General features: G+C 44.6%; 1 protein-coding gene across 1 annotated transcript in view; it reads left to right on the top strand.

Moving 5' to 3' along the window:
- Il10rb (interleukin 10 receptor subunit beta) overlaps positions 1 to 11,216 on the top strand; it is a 21,485-nt gene that overhangs the window by 8,984 nt on the left and 1,285 nt on the right. The window contains exons 4-6 of the mRNA XM_004645356.2: positions 373 to 539; positions 4,460 to 4,607; positions 5,309 to 5,466. Coding sequence (XP_004645413.1) covers positions 373 to 539; positions 4,460 to 4,607; positions 5,309 to 5,466 — 473 coding nt within the window. The remainder of the gene's footprint in view (positions 1 to 372; positions 540 to 4,459; positions 4,608 to 5,308; positions 5,467 to 11,216) is intronic.

Genomic DNA, 11,216 nt, shown 5'->3' with positions numbered 1-11,216 from the left:
AAGGAAGGAAGGAAGGAAGGAAGGAAGGAAGGAAGGAAGGAAGGAAGGAAAAAGGAGGAGCCAATAAAATAAATTTTTAAAAAGCGGTCTTTACAAACAGCACAAAACAACACAGTAGTAGTGCTTTCTAAATATATTGGAAATTATAATAAACATTAATGGACTAAACTTGATTAATAAAGATTATCTAGATTTTTTAAGGAAATCAAATCCCTCTATCCTTCATAACCACTTCAGCATGTCATAGCAGTGCTCTGCCAACAGCAGTGTACTTGAGTAGACTAATTGTCCCGCACAGTTGTGAAAACGTAATGCTGAAGTAAAACTTATACAAATGTGGTTCTGATCATTTTTCTTTGTTCTTACACTTAGCTGTTATTGGACCTCCTCTAGTGCACATAAAAGCACTTGCTAATTCTCTACAGATGCGTTTCTTAGCCCCTCAAATTGAGAACGAACCCCATACATGGACCATGAAGAAGATTTATGACTCATGGGCTTATCATGTGCAATACTGGAAAAATGGCACTAATAAAAAGGTAAGCCTTCCTAATTCTATGCATTGTTTTTTCAGTTTTGGTGTGAGACCGTAATGACAGAGGAGACAGGAGTCTACCCAGGCACAGGTACAAGGGTGACAGCGCTCATGAGCCAGCAGGGTCAAAGTCCTGAAAGTCACAAGCTTCCCAAGTTGGGGGATAACTGGTATTTGGGGCTCAACTTTCCCAGACCCCCAACAGATGTACATAAAGCAGACTTTCAGGGTGAATTCTACACAATTCTACAGCAGATGTTTTTCCTTGAAGGGAAGTTGCAGGAGAAGCAGAACTGAGTCAGGACCTGGGTGGGGTAGTTGGGGCCAGCTGAATCAGGGGATTATTGTGCATAGAAACTCTCATGCCCTGTGCATACCACAAATCAGTGCCCTGAGTCCATAACCCCCCACCTCAGGATGCTGTTTAAACCGTATCACATTTTACCTTTCTTACCTATTTTCCCTGTTGCTCTCTTCTTTGCAGGAATAGTTCCTTTCAAAACATAGGCTAGAGCTAGAAGACCTGATGGGAGTATTGCCTCTGCCACTATGGGTCTCTGATCACAGTCTTGATGTCAGTTTTCCCAGGTCTACAAAAATGGGCCTAATGGGCTGGGGAGATGGCTCAGTAGAATAAGTGCTTCCCTGGCAAGTGCAAGGGTCTGAGTTCAATCCCCAGTTCCACCAAAAAAAAAAATAAATAAATAAATAAATAAAATAAAAAATTGGCCTAATGACCCATTTCACCAATAAAACAGGGATTAGAATACTCCCACTTCAAAGGATTGCTGGGGAACCTGATATCAAAATGAAACACATAAGCTTGTGCCGTTGCCTGGAATAATATGTATGGTCAGACTGAAGTTCCCTCCCTTCATGAGGAGCCAAGGCCCTTTTCATACAGCCAGGGCCAAAATTAGTGGTTAGAGCTGTTTGCTATTCATGGTCCTAAACTGACTTACCCAGCTGTTACGTAAGGTATATTTATCAGTTAATTCGCAAGAGTTTGGAAGGGAGAGAAACTTACGCACATATGCTACCTAACTAAAAAAAAATCAAGTTAATTTTCCAAAAACAAAAACTCTCCACTGAATGACACATGTCTTAGTCTGTTTCTGCTATGACAGTAAAATACCACAGGCTGGGTAATTTATGAACAACAGACAATGTTTCTCCCAATTCTGGAGACTGGGAAGTTCAAGACCAGGGCACCTGCAGCCCCAGAGTCCAGTGAGAGCTGGCTCTCGGCTTCCCAGCTGATGCCTTCTGCCATGTCCTTAGATGAAGGTGAAGGGCAAACGGGGTGACTAGCTTCCTCTTTCTTTCTTATAAGGTCTCCAGCCCCATTCTTAAGGGCCCTTGCCCATGACCTTCAAAAGACCCCACCTTTAATCACAGTAATTAAATTTCAGTGTAGGAATTTGAGCAGGACACACATTCAAACCATGGCATGCAGGAAATTTGCCTTCCTCACAAAACAGGCATTTTTTCCTGCAAGATTGCAGGAAATGTATGCCTGGAAACCAATATAGAATATTTAGTTTCATAATTACTTAGTAGGTGCAAGTGCTGCTGTTCAGCCTTGGAATAAAGATAAGACCTATTGATTCGCTTCCAGGGTTACCAGCATGTTCTAAATAAGGATCTGGTTTCCTAGCCACCATGGTTGAGTGCCTCCTCTACAAGTGTGAAATGCAAACCCCATTTCATGTTTAGCTTCTTATCTAGCACATGTCCATAGCATGGGCATCTGGTTACACATTTGTCCTCTTGCTTTGCCAGGTTGCATGGAAACCTTCAGTGTGTAGGGGGAAGGACAGGGCCAAGGGAGTGAAGAAGGAGGTGATTATATGTGTATGTTATATGCATGTACATCCCTTCCAGAATGAAACACATTCGTCTGTGTAAGCAGTGTGTGCTAATAAAAAATATGAGGTGAGAAAGAAAAGAAACCTTTAGTATGATGTACGGACCCAGAAAAGGCGTCTGCTGCTTCGTTCCTCCCTGAAAGGAACCTGCCGTGTCACCATTACCAGTTTATATGGTTCCCTTGTATAAGCTGGTATTTAAATATCTTGGAGACAGTGCCAGGTTAATTCACTAGACTAACAGCAGGAAGAGTTTGTGCAAATTCCATTTCTTTTCTCATAGAAGAAAGTGAGATGATTAATCTAGAGGTAAAAGGACAGAAAAAGCCTCACAGGGGACTTGGGGTGGTCTTTTCACATCCTTGCTGCCATGTTGCCTAATGGCCACTTAGAAGTCAACTTCTGGAGCTTGGTCTTTGAAAATTTGCATTATAAAGTTTCAGGGACATTGAGCTTTTAGAAGTAAAGACCAGTTTTTGCTTCCGTTTGGTTTGTCTGTTTGCTTTCTAATTAATCATTATTCCATTAAAGTTATGCCAGGAATGGTGGCACATGCCTTTAAATCTTGCACTTGGGAGCCTAAGGCAGGAGAATTACCATGAGATCAAGACCAGCCTGGGATACACAGTGAGTTCAAGGCCAGCTGAACGACATAGCAAAACCCTGACTCTAAAACAAGAACAGCAAAGTTAAAAAGTTATTCCAGGGCCAGCCAGATAGCTCAGCAGACTAAAGTGCCTACTTAGGTAGACACAGGGACCGGGGTTTGATACCCAGCATGCTATCCTGGCCCCACTCCTGGGGTACACTGAGACAGTGATTGAGACTGGGTATGGTGGCACCAACCTTTAATATCACTGCTTGGAAGGCTGAAAACAGGAGAATCACTATGAGTCTGATCTGTGTAGTGAGACCCTGTAGACCCTGTACTAAATACAAAAAACAGTTATTCCATCTATGTCAGGTATTGTTAGGAATAATTCAGTTCTTGCCCTCAATGAGCTTAGTTTCTCACACAATAAAAATATATTGACAAGCTGTCAACAGCCAAGACCCCAAAAGAAATATAACCAGTCACTGAAGTGAAAGAAAAGCAAATGTCTGTTCTTACTTGGTGTACTCTTTAGTTTCGTTTATTTGCCAGGAACTGTTTTGGGTTCTCAAATTCAGAAATACATCACTAATTATGAAATCCCACATCCAGGTATAGCTGAGATGAGGCATAACTGCAGCCACCAGAGCAGAGTCTGTGGTCTGTCCTTTCAAGTAAGCCAGGGCTCAGGAGGGGGTGAGCCAGGCACATATGTGGAAGACCCTAGATAGCCAGGATCAGAAACATGCTCTTGGAGAAAAACAAATTGCATTGAGTTTTACTATTTAGGATCAATATACTAGTATTTACTGCAACACAGTGCCACAGACCCAGTAGCTAAGGCAACAGAAATTTATTGTCTACAAATTCTAGAAGCTTCAAGTTCAAGATCAAGGTGTCTGCAGGGTCATGCTGCATTGATGTCGAAGGGCTTTTGTTCTGTGCCACTGCCCTAGCTGCTGCAGGTTTGCTCAGAATCCTCTGTACTCCTTGGTTTATAAAAGCATCACCTGATTTCTGCCTGCGTCTTCCTGTGTTCCTGCCTCCAGATCGCGCCTCTTTACAAAGACTCCAGTCGTGTTGGATTAGGGAACTGCCTTCATTACCATTTAACTCAGTTACAGCTGCAAAAGCTCTAATTCCAAATCAGATCACACCCCGGGCACCACAGGTTGACACCAGCAATGAAACTTGATGGGACATAGTTCACCCTGTAAATGTGGATTCCTCTTTTAAAAAAGGAAATGGGATGGTTTAAGCCACAGAATCAGGGCAGTGAGATGTTTTGTATATCACAGGCTGTCCGGGTCCTCAGAATGAGCTGGGAGGAGCACGTGCATTTGCTTTTACCTGTTTTAAGCCTAAAGCAGAGTTCATAACTGTTAAATGTGAGAAAAGAAAAAAGATGAGGAAAAAGTGCTGTCCCTTCTCTGCTGAGGCATGGTCTTATTTTCTCATTACCAGTTTGAGGTCACTGTTCAGTATGACTTTGAAGTCTTCAGGAACCTGGACCCATGGACAACCTACTGCATTCGAGCTCGAGGGTTTCTTCCTGATCGGAACAAAACTGGGCGGTGGAGTGAGCCTGTGTGTGAACAGACAACCGAGGATGGTGAGTCGTGAGAGGCCCAGCCTGTAAGGCTGCGGTCTGAGCTCTGCAGTAGGCTGTGGGCCCCACCCCTGGGCCACAGGCATCACCCCACACAGTTCAGACTCCAGTTAGGTTTAGAAATGGGAACCACCTCCTCTGCATGGTCCCCAGCCCTGATTGGCCAGAGAGGAGGAGACCTGCCCCTCCTGCTGAGGTGGCTCATTCACTCACACCAAGGTGACTGATGGGACCGTTGTCCACCTGGGAAGCCTTGTTGAGCTTGGGTTTTTTTTTTTTTTTTTGTCAAACATCTTGAAGTCTTTAGTACACAAAGTGTTTACCATTCTCTGTACCAACTCCTGGGCCTCTATTTCTTTTGGGTTCAAGGGCCAGGGAGTCTGCTTGCTGCTTCAAGGCAGAGGAGGTATTCTACAGCAAGTAGCCCAGTGCCACTGTGCAAGCAGGTTAAATGGATCAGAACTCTTGCCTAAAACCTTGTTAGGTATATGAGCAGCAGTGCTAGAAATCAACTTTAAAGAAGGCAGGAAGCGGTCAAACTCACTAAGAACCCTTGGATTCTCCAAAGAGCCTCTGTGTTTCTGGGATGCTGTCCAGGACAAATGTATGGACTCTATTTTCAGGGACTGGGTAAGATGGTCTTCAGATCACTGTAGCCCAACCTGTGCATGCTATTAACTTTAACCGATGCCTGATCCTTGCAGAAACAACCCCCTCCTGGCTGGTAGCCATCATCCTCATAGCCTCAGTCTTTGTGGCCTTTCTTGTGCTTCTGGGATGCTTTGCCTTGCTGTGGTATGTCTACAAGAAGACCAAGTACACCTTCTCACCTGGGAATTCGCTTCCTCAGCACCTCAAAGAGGTAAGTAGGGTGGAGCAAGATGTCATTTTGAAAACCCCAGTTGGAAAGAGTTGGCCTATAAAGTCAGGGCAATGTAATTCCAGACAACATGTTTTCTGGGAGAATCACATATCTCTTGTGCACTGACCCATTCCCATGTGCCCAGTGGGGAGGCCGGAGGCTAAGCGTTGTTCCAGAAGCCGTCTGTGGACCTGCACATGTCTCCTCTCTGCCTTCACTGCCCAAAGCCCAAGCCCTCAGGGAGCAAAAGTGATGGTTCTGGGGCTGGGGAGGAAAGAGAAGAGGTCACATAAGGAAGGCAAGAAAGAGAAAGCTCTGGCTAAGTGCCAGCAAAACTCCAGAGGGAGAGAGTGGGAGGAGGAAGAGCTTTGTTCAGATTTGGAATACCAGGCAGTGTAACTAGACTTTAGGGAAGCTATTTTTCAAAAGATTTAGGAGAAAGAGAATGCCTCTTGCTAAAGAAAGACCGGAGGACTCTAAGAGATGAAATTCTGTATATACAGCCCACCCTTGGCATCAGCAGGTTCTATATCTGCATTCAACCAACTGTAGATGAAATATTCTTTAATGGCATTTATTCTGAACATGCACAAAGCTTTTTAACTTATCATTATTCCCTGTATGATACAACATAAAAATGATTTGTACCATTTAGATTGTAGCACAGATACTTTAAATATGATTGAAAATATACAGTAAGATGTGCATAGGTTATATGCTTATATAATACACTGGCTTATATAAGGAATCTATGGATTTTAATAACCATAAGGGATCTTGGGACCCATGGCTGTGCATAATTGAGGGATAACTTAACCTTGTCACTTGAAAATGCATATGCCTAAGTGCCTGCCTGGCAAATGCAAGGTCTTGAGTTTGATCCACAGTACCAAAAGAAAGAAAGAAAAGAGGAGAGGGAGGGAGGGAGGGAGGGAGGGAGGGAGAGAGAGAGAAAGAAGAGGGAAGGGGAGGGGAGAGGGAGAGGGAGAGGAGGAGAGAGAATGATTATGCCAAGCTCAGACCCAAAAGGAGCTATCTTCAGTCTCATTTCCTAGGAAATTAGCTCTGAAATAGAGATTGACACTCCAGTTGGAGAATTTCCTTGGGAATAATTCCTCTAAAGGAGTGAAGGTGGCAAGATGGGATAGGGAGAGAGAGAGGTTGAGCTGGTCATAACAGAGGCCTCCCCCAGTCCCATAAGCCTTAAAGATGTCCCAGGTTGAGGTAAGAGAACTGAATCTCCTTCCGCCAGGATTGGATGTAGGCATCCCCTAGAGGGGAGCTGCAGCTGGCGGAGGTGCAGGCCAGGAGCAGCCAGTATCCCAACCGATGAGGAGAGCAAGAGACTCATTTCTGAACACAGACCTGCACGACACAGCACAGCACTCGCAATAGTCCACCTCCTAAAATCCTCAGATACACTGCACACAGCTCCTCCAGGACTGGAGGTGATCTCTTTTCCTGGGGAAGGTTACAAGAGGAAGTTCAGTTTAAAAATAAATTATATAGATATAGATATAGATATATGTCGATCGCACCCCCATTACAGCTGGTCTTGAGCCACAGGTAGCATTTGTAGTCTCCCCTGCTAGCCTTTCAGGCATTCCCTCTTTCCTCTCTAGTAACTGGCCCCTCCTAGCATAGGCTGCTGACCTGATGTGCTTGGTACCTCAGGTCCTCATCCATTGAGAACTGAGCTGTGGTCACCAGGCCCTTTTTAGGCATGGCTCCTCTGCTTGTCTGTTTACATCAGAAGAGAGCAAGGGAGAACCACAGGATGCCTGAGAGATTCGGTACAGTGCCTGCTGTGCTGTAGCAGCAGCCTTCGCCACTCCCTCTGACACATGTGCTGACTCCTTCCTGTGCCTACAGGTCTCTTAACCTGAGGAATGGCAACACAGCTTAATGTTTTATTGGTCTCATGCAGTGTTCATTAGTAAATTGTTCCTACTTTAGATCTGTATACCTTTTTTAAAAAGATAAGTTAGAAAATATTTTAGGTCTTGTAAACCAAGAAATAAAATCAAAGTTACATAGGTACTTGGTCATTAAACCCTGCCATGATTCCATAGGGAGCCTGATCTTGAATTACTTCTCCTTATATACAAAGGGGTTGAACAAATGTACAGTCCCAAGCTCTGCCTGATGGACAGCTTCATTCTGCTTGTGCCTATCCTGCAGCAGTAGACATTTCTGGTTTGTACTAAATGCCATGCTGGAAGGTTGGTCTTCCAGAAAAAGAGGACCTTCTGCCCTATATGGTCATACTGTGAGCAGAGGCACAACAGTTGCAGGGGAACAGACAGCATAGAAGCCTGAGTTACCTAAGTGGGTGGCTGGCCTGTCCCCTACACCCTGTCTTAGGAACTGATGGGTTCACATGGCCCATGATGATGCAACTTCTATAACAGAGAGGTTTTCTAAAGAAAAATGATTTTTTTTCCAGCAATGAGCATTTGCAAATCCAAGGTACATGTGTCATGATGAGCCATGACAGGTCTTAGATGTACTCAAGGAGACAAAGCAAAACAGGTTTTGAAAGGTAAAATAAGTAAAGTCTTATAGGTTGTTTTGAAATAGTCATCTTGGCCATAAGGACCAATAACAACCCTGAGGTATGTCCACAGTTGCATAGGCAGATGTTGGGCATTTGTGGTAAAGGTGGCCTTTGTGCAAGAACGTGATATGGTCAGATCTTTTGCAATAATTCTTCCTATGATCAGGCAAATTGTACCTGAGGACTTGCCCTTCATGACCTGTCAGCTACATTTAGTTTGATTTTGATGTGACTACATTTTGGTCTCTGCAGGGACCCATTAAGATCACCTAGTACTCCAGTGCCCCTAGGCTCTGTCCCTGCTGGTTCTCCGAACCCCTCCAGGAGCAGTTGTTCAGACAGGGTGTACTGATGTACTGAAGATGGCCCAGCCTGGTCCAGAACTCTAGGGTCTGCATGGTGATTCTCCTCTGGGGTTTGGTCACGAACTCTACCCAGAGTCTTTCTCACCATAAGCTGCAAAGATCTGCTGAAGCCTGCATACATCAGGTTCCATTAGCACACCATCAATAGTAGATAACTTACCTGGCTGCAGGCGTGGATAGGACTGCCAGCCCTGTGGCTCATACCTGCTACAGGGCCCTTGCCTGCTCTGTGCCCCCCTCAAAACTACTAGTCAGTGAAGAAGGACTGTCCTGTGCTCTCTTTCTGTGGCATTGTCACCTGTAAAGGGACCCAGCTGTGGCTGTCTCAGCTGTCCACTGGAAGGTGAAATCAGGTGACACCACACTTGTCCTGGGGAGCTGGGCAATGCAGGATAGCACCCACTGTGGGTAGAAAGTGGTGCTTGTGCTTCACTTCAGGTGTTTCAGAGCAGCCAGAACCTTCTATAAGAAGCACATTTGAGCCCTAAAATACCAGAAAGAGCTGGCAGCACTCTAGGCTGAACTATTGCAAAGCCACAGCTGGAGCAAGCAGAACAAAGAGGCAGACCCTTTGCTGTGGGCAGAAGGTCTTTTGTTAACTGAGAACCAGGAAAAAAAAAATAAACCATTCACCTATTTTTGCTGCTTGGCTTCACCATCAAAGAAACTGGTCAGATGGGAAAGAACAGATAGCAAATCAAAGCCAAGATAATTTTTTCATTCTTCAAGGGCCTGTTGGAAAGAACTCTTTCTCCCCAGACTCATTGGCTGTGTAATAATTTGAGAGCTAAGAAGGTTCCAGGCCCTGGAGAAGGGCCAGACTATCAGGGTGAAGAAAACTATAGTGCGTTTCAGAGTTGTCGCCAAAATCTCCAGTTCGGCTCATTGAGTACAGAATAGGTTAACCATGATCCAGACAGTTGTTTTGAATTTAGGGAGATTTGCTGGAGTGGAACACTACCCAACACCACCAAGTGAAAGAGGGAGATTTATTCCGGCTCACATTTTTAGTCCAGAACCCACCAGCTTAGGGCAAGGTGGTGTGGCAGAAGGGTGTAAAGGAGGAGAGCTGCTCACAGCATGGCAGACAGGAAGCGGAGAGTGAAGAGCCGGGGAGCGAGGTGAACCCCAGGGATCTACCTTCCCCCCATCCACCTTTCCCCCTAGACGCAACCTCTGACAGTGAGCCCGCCATAGGCCCCTTTATTCTAATCACCTTCTGAAAGTCCTAGCTATGAGGCTATAGGGGGCCAACTAGATATAAACCATAACCAGCTGGCAGCCTGTTTCTCTGTGTGTCCAGCCTGGAATCTCAGCCTGAGACTTTCCTTTTTGCGGTTTAGTGCATTTTCTCTTGTTTTCTGCTCCTTGCTCTTTCCCAGGGAAACCAAGTGGTACTGTCTAGCCCAGCCTCATGAACCCACAGGACCTAAGGGTTTAGACAGCTCCCTTTTACTCTCAAGTTCCTCCCTGGTGCAGCTGGGATCTGGATATAATGCCCCTGGTGTCCCCACTCCCTTCCATGAGCTTCTTATGGCCAGGAGACAAGCCATGACAAGAGAGTGTCCTTCAGATGTCCAGAGGCAGCGCCGTCTCCTGGGAATGTAGCATGAGCCACATATAAAGACACATATATAGAAAAGTAAAAAGACACAGGTGAAATGAATACTAATAATGTATTTTATGTACTAAATATGTCTACAGAACAGCATTTCAACATCAAGCAATATATTTTTTAAGTTATTGAGATAGTCTATGTTCTTTTTCACACATGATCTTCAACATTTGGTGTATATTTCACACTCAGAATACACATTGACTAGGGAGACAGCTCAGTAGCACAGGTGCCTGCCTGGCAAGCACAAGGTCCTGAGTTCAATCCCTAGTACTAAAAAAAACCACATTGATTCAATGCATTCGATTAAGTGCATGATAGATAGCCACATTTGGTACTTGGCTCCCATACCTTAGCACAGGGCTAAGTCAGGGGACACACAGGAGGCTGAGATGCTGAAGAACCTCATAATCAAGCCTGAAGATGCACTGGAGACACTGTTATTCCAAAACATGTTTTTCAAAGACTTGCAGCATTCCTGCTTCTAGGAAGAAATGACAGCCAGGCTGTGTCAGCCCCACAGCTTTGTAATCAGGCGCAAGCCCCTGGTTTCAGTCCCCAGCCCCAACATCCCCAGAGACAGACAGGCAGACGGACAGAAAGACAGACAGACAGCTTGAGACTGGAACTATTCCAGGGTGACCTGTAAGCATGTGCCCAGAGAGTTGTACATCTCACTGTCATATCTTTTTAAGTTGTGATCAAATATACATAGCATAAAATTTACCGGCTTAAATGTTTTTAAGAATGCAATTTGGCTCAGAATAAATCCTGAGGGGATTTCACTGACCTTATCAGACCCAAAAGCTACAACTCTTGTTGCATAGGTCTTGCTTAATCTTGGTCTTAACCATCCAGCAGAAAAGTATAAAAACGAAATATAAGAAGTAAAGCCATGCTGTTATGTTGAGCTGTAGGGGATTCAGGTCCACAATTTCTGACATTGCCAGTGAAGTGGAAGACCCAATACTATTATGGGCTACTGGACTCTTTTAGAATATTTTGCCGAGTTAACACACCTATAATAGTCAAATGACGGAACTAAACAAAAAAGGGGATACAGATGAATGTCCATTTTGCATCTGTGTATTCAAAGTGGTTAGGATAGATATATAGTTACATTCTCTTAATGAAGAGGGATTTGTTCTAATGGTGTTAGTAAATAGGATATCATGTCTGCATCTTGTACAGCAAAAAACCACTAGGAAGAGAG

The sequence above is a fragment of the Octodon degus genome, unplaced genomic scaffold, assembly GCF_000260255.1.
Source record: "Octodon degus isolate 3935 unplaced genomic scaffold, OctDeg1.0 scaffold00225, whole genome shotgun sequence".
NCBI classification, from domain to species: domain Eukaryota; kingdom Metazoa; phylum Chordata; class Mammalia; order Rodentia; family Octodontidae; genus Octodon; species Octodon degus.
The sequence above is the reverse complement of the archived record's forward strand: the minus strand, read 5'-3'. Positions and strand labels throughout refer to the sequence as shown.